Source organism: Gorilla gorilla, chromosome 2, assembly GCF_029281585.2.
Source record: "Gorilla gorilla gorilla isolate KB3781 chromosome 2, NHGRI_mGorGor1-v2.1_pri, whole genome shotgun sequence".
Lineage (NCBI taxonomy): Eukaryota > Metazoa > Chordata > Mammalia > Primates > Hominidae > Gorilla > Gorilla gorilla.
The window spans coordinates 141,828,923-141,852,887 of NC_086017.1; the positions used below are offsets into that span (position 1 = coordinate 141,828,923).

The 23,965-nt window shown below is 40.7% G+C and overlaps 1 protein-coding gene across 1 annotated transcript in view; it reads left to right on the forward strand.

The window, feature by feature from the left end:
- The window catches only part of LOC101152234 (collagen alpha-6(VI) chain), a 155,867-nt gene that overhangs the window by 118,961 nt on the left and 12,941 nt on the right, over positions 1 to 23,965 (forward strand). Inside the window, exons 29-35 of the mRNA XM_063704177.1 lie at positions 1,471 to 1,533; positions 2,624 to 2,659; positions 2,779 to 2,815; positions 4,781 to 4,792; positions 8,858 to 9,351; positions 18,461 to 18,557; positions 21,424 to 22,095. Coding sequence (XP_063560247.1) covers positions 1,471 to 1,533; positions 2,624 to 2,659; positions 2,779 to 2,815; positions 4,781 to 4,792; positions 8,858 to 9,351; positions 18,461 to 18,557; positions 21,424 to 22,095 — 1,411 coding nt within the window. The remainder of the gene's footprint in view (positions 1 to 1,470; positions 1,534 to 2,623; positions 2,660 to 2,778; positions 2,816 to 4,780; positions 4,793 to 8,857; positions 9,352 to 18,460; positions 18,558 to 21,423; positions 22,096 to 23,965) is intronic.

Here is a 23,965-nt window from a genome sequence, read left to right on the forward strand (position 1 = left end):
TGCCAAATCCTCAGCCTTCTGGGACGTATGATATAAAACACATTGGTTCTTGGCTTTCCCTGCTGCTGGCTTAGGATTCAACTTTCTCAGGTCTGTTCAGTCATTTAACACTTACACATTTGCTTTCCAGATTCACATTTTATGGCTTTCATCTCCTTTTTCATTCTCCCCACCATTGTTTTTTGCCTTTAAAATAATCTACTTACTGTCATTTTAGTAAGATATTGGAAAGGAATGAAAGTAAATATATGTACTCAATCTGCTATTTTCTCCTTGGAGGTTAACCTTTATCTTCTAAATAAAAATATTTTATTTTTCACTCAACCAAGCATGCTGTCAATATCATTGGAATGCCCAAAGGATATCAATCATTATTTACTGTTTTATAGGTAATGCTTTTACAAATTAAGTTGATTTTAAACTCCATTTTTTATTCCTGTAAATGTTGTAAATCCTGTGGCATTTTGAATGAAGAAAGTAATATTCCAATTTTTAAACTAAGTCCTAACTTTATGATAAACTTATGTTGAATGCACATGAAAATATTTCTGACATCTAGTAAGCAGATAACAACTGTTTTTGTTGCTGTTATTCCCCATTTCATTACAATATTTCCAAATAATGATTGTGTTTCTGTTGTTTTAAAAGTTTTTGTATTTCAATTTTGTTTTTCTAGACTTTTTGCTTTTTGTTTTTTCAGTTTAGTTACCTACCACTCCATTTAGATAAAAAGTTTTCCTTTGACCAGCAATTCTAGTCCTAGCAATCTTCCCTAAGGAAATAATCAGAATTATGCATATAACTTTATAATAGCATTGCCTTATAATAGCATCACCTAATAGTGAAATCAATCACTTGAGAGTCACACGGAACTTTTAAAAAGATGATTATTAATGCCTGACAGTAACTGACAGAATTGAATTCACCTGGTATGGAAGAAGCAGCTGTGATAATAGGGTGTCCTGGTGAGTAGGGGTCCTATTACCTGTTGCCTATTGCAGCAACAAACAGTAAGGGACTAACTAAATTACCTATTGCCTGTTACAACAACAAACAGTAAGGGACTAACTAAATCATGGTACAACCACGTGATGGGATACTATGCAGCTGTGAAAAATGATTTTGCCAAATAATGTTTACTAACTGAAAATGTCCAGAGATATATTTAGTTTAAAAGGTAACAGAGAAAAGTATGATTCAAATGAGTTTTAAAAAGGAATATATGTCTTAATACCATAAAAAATAAGAAAAGACATCAAAATGTTAATGAGGATTATTTGGGGAAGAAGGGATTGCTGGGAATATTTTTTCCTTCTTTATGTTTTTTGGAAAACTCTCAATTTTCTAAAATAAAAGTGAAATTTTCACTTTTGAATTTTCACCTTTGAATTTTAATTTTTTTAAATTTGAATTTACACACACACATACATACATGTATAAATACAATTTTAAAATAAATTCTCCTTTGAGATATCTGCTGGGCTTCCAGGAGAGATGGGATCCCCTGGGGAACCAGGACCTCCTGGACGTAAGGTAAGTAGAAAAACTATAAACCACAGCAGGTCCTTTTCCATTAAAAAAAAAAAAGTCAGTGCATGAAATCTTCATTGTCCAAATGTGCATGCCTTCTGTCTCTGCTTCTTGGCCACTTTTTTCCCACCTTTATGGGGGGAGAAAATACTGATTAAACACATCTCTTGAGAGAGAGGGGAAATTGAAGGAGGAAACCAAAAGTATTTAGACTAAAATGGTATTTCTCAATTATCATATTCTGTATCTGTGCAATCTTTCTATATGTAATAAATGATCATTGGATGAATGGAAGTGAAAGGAAATAAATAGTGACTGTGATGAATGTTGCATTCACATGGAACTTATTTGCTTCAGGAGGTCAGGGGGGGCTCTGTTGCATTTTTTTCTTGGGTGTCTCTCTTTGAAAGAAGCCAGACTCTTCTTCTGAAGATGGGATTGAACACATGAGATTAAAACCAGTTCCATTTGTTCTTCTATCCCAAACTCTGACAGATTATATATATATATATATATGTGTGTGTGTGTGTGTGTGTGTGTGTGTGTGTATTTTTTGTTTTGGGAAGGTAGTTGAGATAACCTTTCCAGATGTTCAATTGAGTCCGATCCTTTTGTCAGCTAACAAATGATAGGAACAGATTAAGGTTCAGCTCTGGCTGCTGTTCAGTGGCTCAGTCAAAGAATGGGGGTTGAAGACCTTGAAACTTCTGCTATGAAAGAGGGCAACTGCACATGTGTGGCTCACTTTAGCTAGTCCTGAGGCGTAAGCGTGCTCCAGAGCTCTGCGGCAAGTGTCAGGTTGTCAGCTCCATCCTGGTAATTCTGGACAATGCTTGTTACCCAGAGATGGACCCGGAGGAAAGCGGCCTCTCAAGGCTTGTGTGCACCAAGCTTGCTGCTTAAAGTTTGTTCTTTCCAGAATGTTACTGTTAATTAGGTAATGAGTACCTACCTGCATTCTTTTTTGCCCCTTACAATTTAATGAGAATAAAACTTTTAAAAGTTATCACTTTCTGAGGGCAATGTTGGTGCACACTGGCTACTGATGTGTATGTCTAGAGGCATTAAAACAATGTTTTGTTTGTTTTCCTAGGGTGTGAAAGGAGCCAAAGGCTTGGCTTCATTTTCTGTACGTATCTCCCGACTACGACAGAGTGCTCTGAGTGCTCAATTAAATTTACTTATTTTTAAACTTCAGGGCCTAGCAGTTTGTTGTTTAATTGTTTCTGTTTTATTTTCGAACTGCAGACATGCGAGCTCATTCAGTATGTGCGAGACCGCAGTCGTAAGTACCCTGCTTAAAATGATCACCCAAATTGTCAGCATTCATACAAGAAAAGCAGAGAACTCTACACTCAGAATTGAATTCACCATCCAATTTCTTAAAATTGGAGATGTCAACGCATGTATTTTTGAGTCAGCATAGACTGGTGACTTTTAACTCCCTCTCTGGTTGCTATCATGTCTATTGAAACCCATGTCAAGCAGTAAGAAATAATCTATTGAGTGCTTTTAATCTAAAGAAAATTGAGATTTGATGTCTGAATTCACCTAATAGTGAAATCAATCACTTGAGAGTCCCATGGAACTTTTTAAAAGATGATTATTAACGCCTGACAGTAACTGACAGAATTGAATTCACCTGGCATGAAAGAAGCAGCCGTGATAATAGGGTGTCCTGGTGGGTGCGAGTCCTGACTTTGGTTTATTGTTTGTTATTCCTTTCCCGGGAAGATATGTTTGATTATTTTTTGTTGGACTGATTGATTTGCTTTAAAAATTCATAGTAATACTCATTCTGCCAATATTTTTTCTTTCTCAAAATTTTAAAATCAAAATGACATTTTGATTTGGCAAATGCTGATTAGAATTTGTTTTAAACCTTTCTAACAGCCTGTTCTATCAAAATATGTGTTGATACCATCAAAAAAAAATCATGTGCAAGATTAGGAGAGAGTTGACTCTTCAGTGTTCATCTACAAATGCGTAATGACTTTCCAAATAACAATATGACAGAAAAGAGGAGCCAAAAGTTTCCTCCAGATATTTTGGGGGAAGAAAAATAAATTAGAGCCTATTTCTGTAGAGAACATTGGTCTCAAAGATAGACATTTAAAAGCTTTGAATGCAGTGTCTATTGGAACTCTGTCTTTTTGTAGCAGAATAGAACCATGATGGGAATCAAAACACATATATCCATTGAGTCATGAAGATGGGTTGTTTTGGGGCTCAATTAGTGCAGTGGGTTTTATGACATAGGAACCATGTAAATTGTAATGACTCAAGGGCAAATCCAAGTATATTGAGACCTGATCTTTTAAAATTTAAGGGACTCCATAAAAAATCGCAAATCTAAAAGTGGGTGCAAAGGTATTTCAAAAGTAAGTGTTATTTAGAACAAAAAAGAAATCATAACCATTAACTTTTGCATATTTTATTTTATAAGAGTATGTGATTGTGCGAACAACATGGCTAGGGTTCCTGCCAGGAAAGGCATTGCAAGGGGACCCCTGCAAGAGAGAAGTCTAAAGCAGCATTGTCCAATAGAAGTTTCTGCAGTGATGGAAGTGTTTCCCTGTGATGTCCAGTACAGTAGCCACAAGACACATGTGGCTTTGAGCATTTCAAATGTGGCTAGTGCAACTGAGAAGCTGAATTTTTATTTAATTCTAATTAATTTTAATAGCTGCATGTGGCTTGTGGCTGCCATGTTGAACAGTACAGGTCTAAAGCAAGTGTTCATTTAATTCAGAGTAAATCCGCCTCTGATACTTACATAACATATAAATATGCATATAATATACATATAGTATATACATGTATACTATACAAAGATATAGACACATTTGTGTGTATGTGTGTATATATATATAAATGATAGTTATAGATATCTACATGGGAAAAATTTAGAGTAAAGAGAGGTTGGATCTTTCAGCTTTCCAAATTCAGCGCACCTCCCTGCAATGTCATTTTCCCTCCCAGGCAAAAAGTCTTTGTTTCTTGACAGCCGGCTGCAGGCCGCTGATTTATGGCTGTATGTTGTCCCATTTCTCACATCCTCTTCCCTTTGGAAAGAATAGTGCTTTTACCAAGATGTTAGACTCTGTCTGCATTTTCTCCAAACTCTGTTGCCTTGATTTTTGAGTCATCTACAAAAAGCAGACAGGATAGAACCTTTCTTTCCTGCACGATACAGAACTCTCTTCTCCTACCAAATAATAATCCAATCTCCTTTGTTCTTCTTCCCCAGCTGGCAGGCATGGTGAGTAATCTTTATTTACAGCATGCTTTAATCAAGCTCTAAAATGTCATACATCTGGAAAGATGAGTTAGAGCAATGTATTGGCTTCCAAATGACACAAATTTTATCTGGGCTTTCCTTGCTACTGCCTCATACTGGTAGCAGAGTCTTGCCTCCAATAAATCACTCAGTTGTAGCTGAGCTTCTCAACCAAGCGATTTGCTTTTTTATTAATAAAAAATCATTAAGATATTAATATCTTGATGACTAACATCACCATTCACCTTGCTTTTAAAGGTTTTAAAAATATGTTTGGGTTTTTTTTAGACAGGGTCTTGCTCTGTCACATAGGCTGATCACTGTTCATTGCAGTCTTGACCTTCTGGGCTCAAGTGATCCTTCCACTTCAACCTCCGGAGTAGCTGGGACTACAGGCACATGCCATCATGCTTGACTAATTTTTGTATTTTTTGAAGAGGCAGGGTTTTGCCATGTTGCCCAGGCTGGTCCTGAACTCCTGGGCTCAAGTGATCCACCTGCTTTGGCATCTCAAAGTGCTGGGATTACAGGTGTGAGCCACTGTGCCTGGCCAAAAATAGTATTGCTTACTCCCTTCATTTTCTCCCTGTGTCATATCATCTCTGTCATCCAGTGGTTAATTAGGGATTAAGAGGCAGAAGGCAGAATAAAAGCGGGGATGATCAGATAGCAAGTAAGTGGAATGTGCAACTCAGATAATGCCAGAATCCATGGAGCTCATGCCTAATGTTAATTATCAAGTTGGCTTCATATTTTTCAGTGCTAGTTTTCAGGTATCTTACAAATGCTTCTTACATGATGTTTTTGTGTAAACTTATCACCCTCTTATACATTTATACACTTTTACTTTTTGTATAAGCCCACAAACCCATGTCCTCTGATTGCTTATCCATGCATTTAATAATATTTGTTGAAAGCCTAGTAAGTGCCAGTATGTGTAGTAGGCATTAGGGATACAGAGTTGAATAATGAATCTGCTTCCTGTGCTCAGAAACTTCCATTCTTATGGAGGATCCAGATCACAAACAAATAAACAAAGGGAAGCCCAGCACATTAGGTGCTATTTGAAAGAGATAACCTGCACATTGTGCACATGTACCCTAAAACTTAAAGTATAATAATAATAAAATAAAAAATAAAAAGAAAGAGATAAAGCATAGGATGCTGTGTCCTGGGATAATGTAAGGGGGGAGATGTTTTTGGACAGAGGGCTCTTTTTGGGGGCAGTGAAATTAAAGTTTAGACTGAAGAACACAAAGGAGCTGTCTTTTGGCTGGGCGCGGTGGCTCACGCCTGTAATCCCAGCACTTGGGAGCCCGAGGCAGGCGGATCACAAGGTCAGGAGTTTGAGACCAGCCTGGCCAACATAGAGAAACCCTGTCTCTACTAAAAATACAAAAAATTAGCTGGGCGTGGTGGCACACACCTGTAATCCCAGCTGCTTGGGAGGCTGAGGCAGGAGAATCGCCTGAACCTGGGAGGCAGAGGTTGCAGTGAGCCGAGATCACACCACTGCATTCCAGCCCGGGTGATAGTGTGAGACTCCGTCTCAAACAAAAATCCAAAGGAGCCATCTTTCAAGAGCTGGGCATAGGGAACTTTAAGTGCAAAGGCCATGAAACAGAACAGACCTGGGCATTTCCTAGGAACTGATGGAGCCCAACAAGGTTGAGACATAGGGAGGGGGAGAGTAGTGCATAAAAACATGGGGAATAGGCAGAGGCCAGAGCAAGCTGAGCTTTGCACATTATAAGGAGGCTGGATTTTATTTGAGTTGTGATGGGGAGGGTATTAAAGAGTATGTTGAAAGTACCTAGGGGAGGAGGATGATCTGATTTTAAAATATTACTTGGGCTGCTATGGGGAGAGTGGATTGTGGCAAGGGTGAAGGGTAGGAAATGTCAAAGCCAAAGGCCTAGTTTAGAGAGGACTGTAGTATTCAGGCAAATACGGTGGCGACCTGGATAAGGACCATCAGTGTTGTGTTTAGGTTACATGGCACTGGTTTGGGCTGATCCTTGCCTCCCTGTTCTTTTTTTCACCTCCTCTGTGGCAAGTAGCAGTCCTCAGTACATAGTGTGAGGTCACAGAGCCATGTTAGTTGGGGAACCACACGTGGCAATCCTTCCCTTTTTGAGGAGGGCCTCCTAGGTACCACTGCCATCCAGCATTCTGAAGGCTTCTTCAGAATCCTTGGGACTCCTGGCAGCTTGCTGGGTTTTTAGGGCTTGTGTTTTGGAAGCTGAATTAGTCCTTAGGTTTTTCCCCTAAAAACTTGAATTTTTTTTCATATCTTCAGCCAGTGCTGTGAACCTTCATCCACCCTTCTCTCTAAATTGTATCTGAAGCATTTTTATTGTTGTTTCCATGTGCAAATAACCACCCCCCAAAAAATCAGAAGAATCGCTTTCATGTTTAGTTCTACTGACTTTTTTAAATGATAAAAGTGACACCTCAATTTATAAAAATCTGTTCAGCCCAGTAATTTAGACTTAGAGACTAATACATGATTTCCTGTCTCCATCGAGATGAACAGTTTGATTTGGGTTTGGACATTTATTCTCACTGGTACTTCTTTTGCCTTTGAAGGACGTGGAGTCAAGGATGGGAGGAGGTCATAGTTTAGCACTAAGGTGGGCAAGGCCCAGTTGGCCCATGGCAGAGGGATGTCTCCTTGCCAGCCTATGTGAGCCCCAGCAAGTCTGAGTTCCTGAGCTTGTTGTAAAGCAAGATAGTCTTTGCTGTGTTTATTATCTCTGAATCTGACTTGCTGATATCTGAATGAGAGGAGGCACCTCTCCAAGAGAAACACATCACTGGGGTGTCCTTTTACCAACCAAATCCCAGCAGTAGGCATCTCACGTATTATTAAACTTTTGTTATTTCTATACCTGTTGCGAAGAACTGCTCTTTGTTGAGCTCTTTTTCATTCATTCAGCACTTGTTAGATATCTGATATATGGCAGGGACTAATAACTTAGAAGATCAGCAGACACTGTTCCTATCCATGCATCATAAACTAGGATAAATGAACATTAATCAGATAATCAAAAATAACTTGTCAACTGTGACAAGTGCAAAGTACCAAAATTAGAATGATTTGGAACCAATGAGTATGGATGTAGAAATATGCAATTAACACTTATAGTAGAGTTTACCAACCATAATCAGTTTCTCTAAGTAATAAGGCATATTTATTGAGTAAACTTGCATTTGTAACTGTTAAACAAAAATGTATCTGTTAAAGCTTTCCTCAGTCTCCTTTTAGTGATGTATTTCTCACAATGAAAAAGTCTGGAATGATAATTATAACAGCAATGGTTGACATTTATTGAGCACCTACTATGTGCCAGGTTCTGTTATTCTAAGTACTTTACCTGTGCTGATTCATTTAATGCTCACCTCAGGCCTATGTAGCAGGTGATATTATGACTCACATTTTACAGATGAAGAAACTGAGGCACAGACAGGATGAGTAATTCAGACAGGGTCACATGGCTGGTTAGTGATTGGGCCAGGGCGCTAAACTCTACCCTGTATTGCCTAATCTCTTTGCGTCTCATTCTTTGCTCTGTAAACCATGTCAGTTTTCTTCCAATTTTTCTAAAATTATCAGAGCTTTCACAGCCTTTCCTTTTTAACTCTTATTACATTTCCTTATTAAGTAAAAAAAGAAATGTGTTTAACTGAGTAAAGTTCCAGCAACAAAACTTGATACTTTTGATCCAGTCTCTGCAGGTGAAGGGTATTTCCAGGAGCTCTCTATTGTTTAGAAGGAATTTGATAATGAACTTTAACATTTCATATAAAATAAAACTGAATTCCAGATGTTTTCCTTTTGTGCTTGATTCAAAAGAGCAGACTCAGCTTTTGGAATAATATCTATTATTATTCAAGATTTAAATATATTTTACATGTTTGTTTTAATACTTAAATTATTCTCTTTAAGTATTTGAATGCTTAACATTTAAAATTACTTTGCCTTCTATGTATCTTTTTTTTTTTTTTAAATAAGGATGCTATGTGTTAAGGGATATGGTCTTTTAGGAAAACCGGAATGCCCAGTGCACCCAACCGAGTTGGTGTTTGCCCTGGACCACTCCCGGGATGTCACTGAGCAGGAATTTGAGCGGATGAAGGAGATGATGGCTTTCCTGGTGAGAGACATTAAGGTCCAGGAGAACAGCTGCCCCGTGGGAGCGCGCATCGCCATCCTCTCCTATAACTCCCACGCCAGGCACCTTGTGCGCTTCTCAGACGCCTACAAGAAGAGTCAACTTCTCAGAGAAATTGAAGCTATTCCTTATGAGAGATCCTCTGCCAGCAGGGAGATTGGTAGAGCAATGCGGTTTATTTCCAGGAATGTCTTCAAGCGGACGCTTCCGGGGGCGCACACGAGAAAAATCGCCACATTTTTCAGCAGCGGTCAGTCCGCGGATGCCCACTCCATCACCACGGCCGCCATGGAGTTCGGCGCGCTTGAAATCATTCCCGTGGTGATCACTTTCAGCAACGTGCCCTCGGTCAGGCGCGCATTTGCGGTATGAGGATGAAACCTTTCACATGACAATTCTTACTTATCTTGCCTGTATTCAGAAGCCCCTATACTACCTTGCCTTCAAAATCAGGGCCGTTTGTTAGGAAGTTTAAAAAATTCTGGATTGGCAGAGTAGAATAAGTATTTCTTACTGTGTACTGGGAACATGTTAAGCTCTTTCTATTAAATGGGATAATGTCTATTATTTATCTGTTTAATTTTCACAAGTAGTATGTATAAAATAGATGATGAGAAAACTGAGCATGCAGAAGTTAAGCCACTTTTCACGGTTCCCACAGCTAAGAAATGGCAATGTCAGAACTTTACTCCAAATTTGCTGTTCTAGTGCTTCCCCAAGCTACTCTTTGAGTTGCCTCTGAATCTAAAGATACTGAATCAGGAGGCCGGTAAACATACATGTCACTTAGTCAGGGTAGTAATTGTTGCTGTGTGATGAGAGCCAATTTGCTGATTTTATAACTTCACTAATTATGTAACGACCCACAGTTTATAAAGGAAAAGCCACTGCAGTTATAGCTTCTTAGCTTGAGGAGTAAAATCTCAAATGTGTTGCATTCCTAAATAAATTCCCTGGGATTAAGACGACTGATGATAACTTTAAAATATCCCGTTAATAGTGGCTCAGTGGCAGGGCTTCATCACTGGGGACCTGCTGGGCCCAGCAAAGGGTCCTTCCAGTTGGCCTCTTGGCACCACATGGTGTTCTGTTCTCCATGTGGAGACCGTGAAGAGGGGGGCCAGGGAGCAGCAAAGAGGCATTGGAAAATTTAAATAAAAAGTCCAGGGCCGGGAGCGGTGGCTCACGCCTGTAATCCCAGCACTTTGGGAGGCCGAGGCGGGTGGATCACAAGGTCAGGAGATCGAGACCATCCTGGCTAACACGGTGAAACCCCTTCTCTACTAAAAAATACAAAAATTAGCCGGGCGCGATGGCAGGCACCTGTAATCCCAGCTACTGGGGAGGCTGAGACAAGAGAATCGCCTGAACCCAGGCGGCAGAGCCAAGATCATGCCATTGCACTCCAGCCTGGGTGACAGAGTGAGCCTCTGTCTCAAAAAAAAAAAAAAAAAAAAAAAGAGGCCAGCCATTTGAAAATTTATTTAGAGAAAATAAGACACAATCATTGTCTTCAAGTGTATGAAAAAGTATTACTGGAGAAAATTAGCCAGCTGAATTCCAAATTTGCAAAATCTCTTATTAGAGAAACTAGGGGTGACAGCAGTAGGAAACTTTAGGTTTTAAAAAAGAATTTTTGAAAGGCAATGTTGATTTACTGGGCATGAATTAATGCCAGTAGTCAAGATGTTACCTTTATCTGCAGGTCTTTTGTAAGGGCGGTCACTCACCTGTGGAGGGTGACTTCTATTTTTCCTAGATTAGAGGCTAAAAGTGGCCTTTTGAGGCCCTTTCCACTGTTCTAAATTTTCTGTGAAAGTGTTGAAATAAGCATAACAGAGTTGGAATATATTTCTCATCTGTAAAATATGGAAAGCAGAAAGCACCTGGTTCCTGGAGTTAGTGTGAAGATTAATTCATGCAACACTGCATTAGTGCCAGTACATAGTGAGCAATCAAGAATGACAGCTTTTGGCTGGGTGCGGTGGCTCACGCCTGTAATCCCAGCACTTTGGGAGGCTGAGGCGGGCAGATCACGAGGTCCAGAGATCGAGACTATCCTGGCCAACATGGTGAAACCCCGTCTCTCCTAAAAATACTAAAATTAGCCGGGCACAGTGGCGTGTGCCTGTAATCCCAGCTACTCAGGAGGCTGAGGCAGGAGAATCGCTTGAACCCAGGAGGCAGAGGTTGCAGTGAGCCGAGATTGTGCCACTGCACTCCAGCCTGGGTGACAGAGCGAGACTCCGTCTCAAAAAAAAAAAAAAAAAAAAGAATGATAGCTTTTGCTTTAATTATTAGCATTCAGTTGCTTGATCCTGAACAAAAATTTGTTTAATAATAATCTAGGTTGTAAAGGAGCTGAAACTGCTATTATTAATAGTAGCATCATTGAACTAACCTTAGAATTATGCAAATGAAAGGCTGATGGATCAGGTTCAGATAGGGAAATGCAATAAAGTAGAAAAGAGTGGGGCCGGGCTATGCAAATAGAGTTGCTATGAGAAGTAGCAGTAGCTAAAAAATTCAATAAGTGATTTTGGTTACATAGTCCTTGTAATTCCCTTATCCCTTGGTTTTGTTTAGTCATAAAAGGAGACAACTTTCTCTCCTGATGCAAATTGTGATATAAACTTAAACTGACACAATTCCACTCACCCACTCAAAGGTGTGTGTACAACATTTAACTTCTGAAAATGTACTTTGTGTTTTAAACTTTTGAGTGTTCACAGTCTCACCTAGAAATTGATGAATCTGGTTTCTTGATTCTACTCAAATCTTCTAGAAACTCCTAACTCCTTTTTTGAAGAAGTTCATCTCAAAAGAGCACCAATGAAGGTTTAAATTCTTCATAATGACCTCCATTAATGTAAGCAGCATTGGCCCCCAACACTGCAACTTATATGTGATTATCTGATTAATGTTTATTTTTCCTAATTTATGATGTGTGGCGATAGGAACAGTAACTGCTGATCTTCTAGTTTATTGGTCCCTGCCATATATCAGATATTTAACAAATGTTGAATGAATGAAAAAGCTCAGCGAAGAGCAGTTCTTTGCAACAGGCATAGAAAGAACAAAAGTTTAATAATGTGTGAGATGCCTAATGCTGGGATGTAGGTTGGTTAAAGGAAACCCCAGTGATGTGTTTCTCGTGGAGAGGTACCTCTTCTCATTCAGATATCAGCAAGTCAGATTCAGAGATGATAAACACAATAAGGACCACATTGCTTTTTAACAAGCTCAGGAACTCAGACTTGCTATGGAGTCAGAGATGAAGTCAGAATTGCTCCCAAGTTTCATCCAACAGATGTTTAGTGAGTGCCTCATTTTATACACCAGGTACTGTCCTAGGGTCTGAGGATACAGGAGCAAACTGGAAAACCAAAAGGCCCACCCTGATGTTGGAAGATGAAACCAAGCAGGGTTGTCTGGAAGGGCTCAAAACAGAGCCATATATGCAACTTGGTTAGAACCCAATGTCTGATTTACAGAAGAGAAATTACATTACTACCTCTATTTGCCGCCGCCTTTCTTTTATCCATTCTCTTCCATTGTGCTTTACCTACATTTAAACTGTTGTCCATTATTTTTTAAGAACAGAACTTGAAAGTCTCATGATACAATGCATTTTTATTGTGGGTCCACATTTTAAAACCCTAGTTTGTTTCATACCTACCAAGGCTTTTCTAAATCTTGATCCATCTGGGAGTTAAGTAGTCCAGCATGAAATTTGGTACCTGTGCAGCCATGTGTGTTGGGACTCAGAAGCACCCGCTCTGACAGCATGTACTGATTTCCCTGTTTCTTAGCAAATGGACTGTGATCACCGTCTTGGAAGTTTTTCATGATAGTATGAAGTTGAGTGGCAAGCTGTGCCTTCCTTCACAAATGGAGGACCATTTTTTAATGGAAAAACGTGTTTTTTGTTTGTTTGCTTATTTTGTCCCTAGGAATTTGCCTTTAGATTTGTTTAGCAATTGCTTCTTCTGATAAAATTTTACGTGCTGCACATTGAGGCTTCTAATCTAGGGTGAATCTCCCTTTCCAATATTTTGATAAGAAATATGTCTTTTAGCTAGCCTGGCTTTTTATTTTACACTGCTGTGTGGCGTCGCAGCTAAGAGGAAAATTAAGTGTAGTCTTTGACATTATAGATGATTCTCATGATTGGAGACAGAGTTGAAATGGGGGGAGACTTCTCATGGGAAACAAGAATTTTGGCACCCAACCTTTTTATTTTGAAGATAATTTTTATTTGTTTATATATAATTGTCTAGAAGAGAATTATTCATAATATTCATTGTATTTTTTCTTAGATGTTTAGACATGCCCCATAATGTTTAGAGAAGAAAGAGTAGGGTATCATTCAGAACCATTTGCTAAATGCCCCAAACCTCCCATCTGTGAATGTAATAGCTGTGCTTTCATCCAAGCTGGTGCTTCTTTGAATCCACAGGAGAGTGAGCAATAAGAAACATAAATAATAGGACCATTTTATTTTAAATCTTTAGCCCACATTCAGTTTAAGGAATTTTTCTGTAATATGCTAACTATACTTATTCCAGTGATATGTGGTAGGATGAATGAACTCTAAAACTACATCTTCCAGACTTTATTGACTGAAAGATTACTTGGTCAAGGGGGAAAGGTTGGGGGAAGTGGGGAGGTATTGGGTGAGAGTGCAGACCCCCTGTGGACTCTCCCCATAAAACAACTCACTAGAATCAATGAGAAGGTTGATGTTGCTCTAAGTTGACACCAATGTGTTGATACGTGATTAAATGTGAGCCTAAATTATCAGCAGCGACCAACACCAGAAATATGGAAGTGGTCATGTTGTAGACATGTAGAACATGTAGAATAGAAGACTAGTTAGCAAATGGCAGCAATGTTTGGGCAATGTCTTGAGAAACACTGCTCTAAATTAACTTAGAGACCCACTGATAAAAAACTCTAATCATAAAGGTAGCTAATACAGAAGATGGAAGGTAGCCCTTGTTTGGGGAGAGCAAAACTGAAATCGGAGCCTTCCATAATCCACCCCTTCTGAGGCTCACTTGGCTCATCTTTAAATGGTTGCAATAGATGACATCATTCCTGATTTCTTCTAGATCAAATGTTCCGTGATTTTTTTTTCCCCCTGGATCCTGATCGTTGGCAATAAGAAAGCTCTTGGCCCTTCCCAGCTAGTCTGAGCTATGCTGTCTGAACTGACACTGGGTTTGGTTTCCAGTCATTTACCACAATCCAGATGGAGTGAAGGCATGATTCACTTAAAACATTGCAAAGAGACACCTCTTAATAGCTATTAATAATGCAGACTAACTCTCCTGGTGTATAGTCAAGACTACTTTGTTTACAGATCACAAAAACCAATTTAAGTTAGCTTAGGTATACCCATATACACACATCCTAAGTAGAATTTATAAGTATCTGGAGCCCAGGTGTCCTCTGGTCCTAAGTCCAGATAAGCAGCCTCTGCTTTTACCCTGTGCTCATGTAACGTTCCAGTAGGTTCATTTTGCCTACTGCCCACATAGAGCTGGCTTAGCAAGATGAGGAATTGCAGTAGAGAAAGAGCTTAATTAATGCAGAGCCAGCTGAACAAGAGACCGGGGTTTTATTATTACTCAAATCAGTCTCCCTGAGAATTTGGAGGCTAGGGCTTTTCAAGGATAGTTTGGGGGAAGAGGAGTGGTTAGGCAATGGCACTTGCTGCAGATTGGTTGGAAATGCCATCATAGGGGTGTGGAAAATGGTCTTCATACACTCTGAGTCACTTCTGGGTGGGGCCACAGGAGTGGTTGGTGGGTTCAGGTGAAGCCATTAGTTATCAGAAATGCAAAACAACCTGAAGACATCTCAAAGGGCCAATCATAGGTTCTACAGTAGTGATGTTATCTGTAGGAGTAAATTGGGGAAGTTATGTATCTTGCGAGCTCCAGAATAATGGCTAGTAATGAGTAATATAGCCCATTGTTCCTGAGGTGTCCAGGATCCCCTTTTTACCCTCCAAAGTGCCTCATAGATAAGCAATTTTGTTTGGGTTAAATCTTTCCCACGGTGGCCATTGTAACTCTTATTTTTGGTAAGGTTCACCCATTTCTCTAGAAGAGAATAGGTTCCAAGATAGAAGACTTGTTGAATCCAGATGAACCCACTCTTCTCTGTCTTCCTTAATCTTACCAACCTACTGGACCCAGTCCAGCTTCTGCCTGACCCAGTCAGACATCTGAGGCCTCTAATTGGATGCAATCCTATTAATTACAGGATCCAATCTGATCTTGGACCCAGCCAATATAAAAATTACTCAAATAAACTTGAAGAGCTCAAAACACAAGTTCGTGGAGCTTGAATCAAAGAGAACTCACCCATGATCCCAGTTGCTGTGAGAGATCAATGGGCACAATGGACCAGGCAGGTATATTTACCTGGTCACTTGGTGCGCCTGGGAGTCACTGGAAGTCTACTTTGGATCCCATTTGTGATACCAAAGTGTTAAAAACTTTAGGCAAGTTAAATTTTGCAAAGTTTATTTGCACTAAGAGCTATTTGTAAATCTGTCATGGGATCTTTGGGGTGTTGCTCCACCAGCTGGAAACCTCTGTGGCCAGTGGTGCCTTTGCCCAAGTTTTTACTCAGGCCCACTAGGCTTGTTCCACCCATTCAGCCTGGCAGGCTGTGCTTGGCTCATGCTACCAGCCTGAATCTCACACCTGCCAAGGGCAAGCCAGGCATGGAGCAGCGAGGGGTGTGTGAGCAAGTGATTGTGGGGTGGCAGGGAGGGCAGCTCCCTGCGAGGCTGTGGCTGGACCAGGTGTACCTCAAGCAGCTTCCACAGCTGGCACTGGGGAACATGGTGGCACCTGGAAGCTTGGAGATGCCAGGAACTGCAGACCCCCAGAGAGGGTATCACAGCCCTGACTTGAGCTCCTAGGTCTGGGCTCCCCAGAGGGCTGCAGCTCTTCTCTCTTCTCTCCTCTCTCCTCACCTTGTTGTCACCCACAACGTGGTGAAAAAGGAGCATGTTTCAGCCCTGTTTGTGTTACAGCTGTTTTAGCTCTGCCATTCAGTGGGTCCTGAGTTTTTGTCCTGTATCCTGGAAGAATGAGGTACACAGACAAGTGGAGGGTGAACAAGATGAAGAGGAGCTTTATTGAGTGACAGAACAGCTCAGAGGAGACCTGCAGTGGGTAGCTCCTCTCTGCAGACAGGGTCTCCTGATGAGTGTCTGGCTCTCAGCAGAGAGGAGGCCCTGGGGTGGGTAGCTCCTCTCTGCAGCTGGTCATCTGGTGGCCTCCTTGAGTCTGTCCGAGTCCAGAGTTTTTATGGGTTTCAGAGGGTAGGAAGTGTGTGTTGATTGATTAATGGGAGGCCACTGATGGGCCAGAAAAAGCACCGTAAGTTCCCATTTTGGTCAGCCCAGCCCCCGGGTTTCACTGAGGACCCACCCCTTTCCACACAGAGGCCTGTCTGCCTCCTTCTGTCATCCACTGGAGCCCAGGCTGTTTGCACTGAGGGGTGCCTACAGGCCAGTACCAAGCTGCCCGCCCTGAACACCCCCCTTGGACTCCCTCTCGTGCTTGTTAGCACCCAAACTCGGGAGGGGGCTGAGGCAGTGGGGCTGGCATGTCAGCACTGCCCATGGTGTGTGCACACCTGGCCGGGTTGCAACAGTGCCTGGGCTCAGCCTCAACTTTGCTCCAAGATCAGAGCAGGTGCTGGAGCAGAGAGAGGCTAGGTAGCAGGAGCAGGCATTTCTGAGCTGGTAGGGGCAAGGGGTTTCCCAGGTCTCCAAGAGTGCAGAAATGCCTGGGCCCACAGCCGCGGCCAGGCGGCTGCAACTGCTCCCAGGAGGGCAGGGCCCCTGCCTACTCCCAGCCCCCAAGAGCACAGGGATGCCTGGGTCTGGAGCCACAGCTGGATGGCTGCAGCTGCATTCAAGGAGCAGGAGGCTCTTACCCTGCCAACTCAGAAGCAGGTGGGGCTTCCACCTGTTCCCAGCTCCCAGGGTTCCATGGAGTGTGCAGCCCCGATTGTACTCAGGTAGCATGAGCCAAGCATAGCCTGCCAGGCTGAATGAGTGGGACAAGCCTAGTGGGCCTGACTGCAGCCAGCATCATGGCAGTGGCCACACCAGATGGGCCACCACTGCCATCAAATCGAGCAGCCCTCAGAACCAGAGGAGTTTCAGAGAGCTGTTCTTCACAATGTGGCAGGCAGTGTTTATGGATGAAAATGGAAGTGAACTACAGAAACAGCTTGACTGATTACGGTTCGGGCTTTGCCTCATTTGAACATGGTCTAATCAGTTGGCCACTTGTGACTAACTGAAGCATAGCCGCTATGATTGGCTAAGACTTGGCTATTTGTTTTTTGTAAAAAAAAAAAAAAAACAACTCCTAAGATAGGTTTTCAGTTAGTACGTACTAAGTTAGGTTGCAGTTGGTTACATGAGGACTCAAAGTACAGAGGTGTCCTCAGGCCAAATGTACTTTAACACCATATCTAGTCCAGTCAGCTCTGGTTGAAGACAGAGTTACGCCATATAAACAACTGATGAAGTTCTACCTCTGTGGATTAATTATGGTGATGGGGGATCTTCCCAGAGAAAGAGGGTAGTCAGTAGCTTAGGACAGGAGAATCACAGGGAAAAACTAAAATATCATCTGACTCATCTCTTAGGCATTAGATAAGGTCATGCCTACAGTTTTTCTTTAATTATCAATGATCTCTGGGTCAATTAGCGAAGCTCATAATTCTTGTTCAGAGCCTCATCTTCCCCCTGTTCTCTACCCTCAAGCTCCCCCTGTGGGTTACTAACAATGGGGCCAAGTTGGGAAAGGGTTGGGGGTTGTTCAGAGAGCTGCATGGACGTAGATCTGAGTGTATTTCAAAGACAGCTTCAATGCCTAGTTTATAGTAGAAACCTAAAGATAGTTTATAAAGGGCATCCTGTGATTTTACATGGGTCTCTGAGACTTAGGTGGGGGAGAGGAGGTCTCTGATACTCTTTCTTAAATGGCTTCAGTGTCTTTTGATCGGTCCTTTTAACGTTTCATTGAGCTTCAGTTTCCCCATCTGTAAAATGGGGATGATGAGCATAATAACTCACTGTATTGCGCAGTAATAGATATGAAAATGTTTTGTGATCATTAACCACCCACACTGTACTGTCTGTGCAAGCGCTTTACAAATATGAACCCATTTAATGCTCACAGTAGTCCTGTTAGGAGGTAGTAGTACTCTTATTTTACAGATGAAGAAACATGGAAAATAACTTGTCATATAGTTAAATTGAGAGTCAAGGTTTAAACCCAGAGCTCATAGCCATGCTTACATGCTGTGCCTCCCCCGTACCTTCTTAGAAGGAGCAGTGTTACTCTCTCCAGATGTCAGTTCTCTATGTAGTCCTAAGAGGTTCTTGCAGCCCTACCCACTAAGTTCTTTCTGTTGCTTCTGCTTCTTTTAGATTGACGACACTGGCACATTTCAAGTAATAGTGGTTCCCTCCGGGGCCGACTACATACCAGCATTAGAGAGACTCCAGCGGTGCACTTTCTGCTATGGTAAGACCCACGGAGAGAAGATAATTTGGTCAGGCCTATTAAGCATGATGAGTCACCACTGGCAGGGGCAACTGGAACTTGGCAGCAGGGATACTCATGGCCTTGGGAGGACCTCTCTGGGGTTCTGGGCCCACCCTGTCACACTTCATCTTCCACAGATGAATCCTCTCAGCTCAGCAAACATGGTCTCTTCCTATATATCCCAGCAAAAGAGTTGCATTCCAGGCCTTTCTACATAGTGCAGCTTACAGGAAACAGTAATGATTCTTAGAAAAACAGCCTATTTCATTGCCAAGTTTTTATGCTATAAAGTATATTTATGTGTTTTCTAAATCTCAAATGTTCACAGCCACAAAGAAATGCTTGAAAGCAATTCAGCACCCTCCTACCTGCTTAGGAATATTTTTTAGTACAGTCAAAGTGGAAAATAGCAGAAATTCACACATTTCTCATTGAAAAAAGGCTTCATAGACTCCCAAATATTAAGCATCAGAAAGATTTGCAGTGTTGACTTATTTGTAGTGTTTTATACATAATGTATAGGTCTAACTAGAAAACTGGACTCTAATCTTCCATTTGAGTGTTCTAATAATTACAAAGACAGTGGAAGCCACTGGAATCACTGGTGGCTGTAATAGCTAAGAGATATAAAGCATTTTCTATAGGCCATGCACTGTTCTAATTCATGTAATATCAATGATGGTGATAATGACAGTTAATACTTAAACTATTGTGCTTATGTTCCAAGCACTGTTATAATAACTTTAAATGAATTATGTCATTCAGTCTTTAAAATCACCCTAAAACATTTAAACTACTATTAGTTCCATTTTACAGATGAGAAAAATAAAGCTTAGAGATAATAATTTGCTCAGGGCTTCATAGCCATATTAAACCCAAGAAGGCTGACTCTAAACCGTCTGCAGTTTATGAAAAACAGGTCTCATTCTTCTGCTCCCTAAACCTCTCCATTTGAGCCTGTAGAAAATGCTTGATTTTTCTCCTTCACATGTATCAGTGAGATGCAAATGCCTGCCATATAAATGACCTAAATGAGGAAGGTAGTAATTCTGAGGGAGAAGTAGTGTTTCTGGTCTTCTAATAACCCCTCTTCTTTCTGTCTTCCCTCTGCTCCCCTCTATCAAATTTCCCTCTTTCCCTCTCCTTCTCTTGACTGCACAGAATTGGTTTAGGCGCTGGCAATCTTACTCAGAACAGTTAAAGTGCTTTACATACTGTGGGGAGATACATTCCACCCTATGTATTCTCAGTTGCTTTTTCAAACATGTCAGTTACAACAGTGTGATGGTATGTTGCATAGTCAGAAGTTGCACATGTGTGACTGGGGATAGATTTTGGCTTCATTTCTTGGCTTAAACCCTTGTTTTGTCTCTTAGGCATATAATAAAAGAGATTTTGGCTGTTGTTTCCTGCAATTAAAAATCCTACAAAACTGAGCAAATGGGCAGCCTGCTGTCCCTGATTTTAGAAACTGCTTTGCACACAGGTGACTGTTTTATCATCTGACCATTATACAGGACCATAAAATTTTAGTTAATTTCAGTAAGGGAACCATAACTTATCCAAAGTCACATCTTTATTAAGTCCATGAACAAGACTGTAGTGAGAATTTTCTTACATCTCCTAGGATCAGCACTCTGGTTATTAATCTTTCATCTAAGTTTTTATTTGTGGCCCATGCCTATATATCTAGTACCAACTGTCCATACTCATGTTACTCCATTTTTCTTTCTTATCTTTGGTTATTAAAGAGGTTATTTTCATCCTCAACCATCAACTACTATTGAAAACCCAGGATTACAAAATGTCAGCCCTGAAAGGGGTCTGTAGGTGAGTCTGGTCCTACCACCTAATTTTGCAGAACTATGCTGAACTGAAGCCCAGTGGTGACTTGGCTAGGGGCACACAGCTTGTTACTGAAACAAGACCAGAACCCAAGCATCCCAGCTCTCAGGCCAAGGGGCCTCCCCACTACTATACCACCTGGCCTCATCTCTAACAATAAAATACTGACTTCCTATATAGAAACTTCTAGAAATACTGGTGTGTCCTTAGGCAAAATTATTTTACTATCCTGGCCACAGTCTCTTCTGTAAAATTACAACATTAAATGACCTTTAAGAACCTTCCATTTCCATTTTTTTTATTCCTCTGAATATTCATTGTGGTCATATTCAATAAAATCCCATTTTTATTACTATGCATTCTTTTATTAAATGAGATATGCATATTTATAAAATGACCTCATTTAGGAAAAGTCCATTAATATCTAATATTCATTTAACAAACATGTATTCAGTTTTCAACTAATGAGCACTATGGAAATGCAAAGATGAGCTTTGTCCTTAAGGATCACTCATAGGTAGACATTGAGTTATAAACTTATTTAAATTGAAATAAAAGATACATTACTTTGTTCACTTTTACTTTGTAAGCACTTCTTCATAGTAGAATATAAGCATAGTGATAATATTGTCAATCTAGAGGGATCAGTCACTGTTATGTTGTGATACAGTATACCCTTGCATGCACGAGGCCAATTGTCCACTTCAAATGACATAAACTTGAGACACAGCCAAGATTAAACTTCTGTTGAAAACAGCCTAATCTTTAAAAGTCTGATAGCATTAGTAAATGGAGTCCAAGACACAAGCTGGGTATAAAATCTGTACTTTTGGGAGACAGATGCAAACCATGTACTAGGAAATCTTCCTGTTACTATTAAAGTATTTAGTCACTATTTTAACATCAAAGACTATGCAGTTTCCAAATGTCAAAATATTTGACATGCTATCTTCCCTTTTCTATTTCTACTTAGTAACCCAGAGTAACTTTTGGTTCACAGATGTATGCAAGCCAGATGCTTCTTGTGACCAAGCCAGACCACCCCCTGTGCAGTCTTACATGGATGCTGCTTTCCTTCTGGATGGCTCCCGGAACATCGGAAGTGCTGAATTTGAAGACATAAGAGCCTTCCTTGGAGCACTATTAGATCACTTTGAAATCACCCCAGAGCCGGAGACTTCTGTCACTGGAGACCGGGTGGCCCTATTGAGCCATGCTCCCCCCGACTTCCTACCCAACACTCAGAAGAGTCCAGTTAGAGCTGAGTTCAATCTTACCACCTACAGAAGTAAGCGCCTCATGAAGAGGCATGTGCACGAGTCAGTTAAACAACTAAATGGAGATGCTTTTATTGGTCATGCCTTACAGTGGACTCTGGACAATGTATTTTTAAGTACACCCAATCTGAGAAGAAACAAAGTCATATTTGTGATATCTGCTGGGGAAACCAGCCACTTAGATGGGGAAATCTTAAAGAAGGAATCCTTGCGAGCCAAATGTCAGGGATATGCCCTATTTGTGTTTTCCCTTGGCCCTAATTGGGATGACAAGGAACTGGAGGATCTCGCCAGCCACCCTTTGGATCACCACCTGGTCCAGCTTGGCCGAATTCATAAACCTGACCACAGTTATGGTGTGAAGTTTGTGAAGTCCTTTATAAACTCAATCAGGCGTAAGTCATAAAATCTGTTGTTCTCTGCACTTTAAGAATATACTTGGTATTACTAAAAAAAGGTTGATGAGCTAACATGGATACTTGGAAACCTCTTGTCTGTCTTCAAGGGCACTTCAGGGTCAGAAGGGAAAATATATAATGACGGATGGTAGAAGGGAGGAAACCTCTGATTCCTACACATTTAGTTTTCTGGCTTATTTTTTTTTTTTATGCCTCTGGTTCCTATAGAGAAGCAATCATAACAAGCAGCTGTTCACACATCTGTCTTCATGGAGCAGTGCAGTCCGGGGGTGTGAAGTCACAGCCTGGACTTTAGCTACAAAGTAGAAATCCTTGCCGTGTAACCTTAGCACACTGCCCTTTGATGGAAAGTTTCATCTGTTAAGGCACCAAAAAAGAGAGCCAAAGAAAAATTAAACAGTTCTTGGCTTTGCTTTCACAAGTTCCTGAGGCAGAGTTTGAAGTGTTAGGAGATACCATTTTACCTGTCAGAATGAAAAATAGAGCCTTGCAAAACTTTCTTAGCCTTGTTAATGGCTCTTTTTATGATGCCAGTAATTAGTGTAACTGGTGCCCATAAAAAAGAAACATGGGCTGCATTTCTTGGAGTAAGTTTGCCTTGAAAATATGCAATCCATTTTTAATGCAACAGGATGGATAAAAAGCTGTATCCTAATATAATTCTGAAGGGTGAAAAGCACTTGGTAGGACTTGCAAACGTTTTCATGGTAAATGATCCCTTGCAGTCCAGATACAGAAAAATGAACACACAGGCAAAAGAGTACCCAGTGTGGTTCAACTGAGGTCCTGACTGTGTCTCAAATGTGCCTCTGATATTACGTGGCAAGCCCAGTTAAAGCTGTAGAGACACAGACTTATCAGTCAGTGTAGGGTGAGGTCTAAGGAGCCCTGGAGATTGTTGTTGGGGCTGATAGTATATCCTCTATGATTCAAACTGACTCTAGAACCAGTAGTACCAGTGTCACTTGGGAGCTTGTTAGAAATGTAGAATCTTAGGACCCAACCCAGTCATTCTGAACCAGAATCTGCATATTATAAAGATCCCCAGGTGACTCATATGTATATTATGGTTTGAGAAACACTTGGGTGGGAACAATAAGCCCCCAGAATGAAATTTATGTGGATGTATTCTGGAACAGAAGCCAGAAAGAAGAGCTGAGGAAAAAAAGGAAAAAAATGGGGATGGGGCCATTCTGAAGAAAGGAATCATAAGGCATTTGTAAGGGTAAAAAAAGTACATCTCTAAAGACTGACAACTTGTAAAGAAACTCTCATCAGGCAAGAATTTGCAAGAAGTCTTATGATGGAATTTCCTTCCCCACTCCCCCAAAATTCTTGGTAGTGTTTCATGGGTTATTAGTCAAATTATATTATTAGATAAATGGCACCACCCCACCCCTCAACTGAGGAAAGGTAAAAAGATGTTTTAAGAAAAAAGTACTTAGGGTACATGAGAGATACATAAAGTGCTTTGGGAAAATTATAACCATGATGAAATTATACACCATTCTTCTAGAACTTAGATCTATAAATCTTCAATATTTAAAATGTAACTATAAAAGTACAAGTCAAGAAAGACTTTGCATAATCATGTTCAAGTCTACATGCTTAATTCCATAGCAGGCTCACAGACTTGCACTAACGCATTCAACATTAACATATATTTACCAGGGAACTTCTCCGAGCCACTCACTGTTCTGATGCTGGGTATCAAGGAGTGACCAAAACAGTCTTGGTTACTGACTGGTCTTCTGCTCTAGCTCCCTCGCTTTGTGGCTCTTATTTAAATATACTGTTATAATAGAGTTGACTATCAAGCACAGTCCACATCAAAATCAACACATTT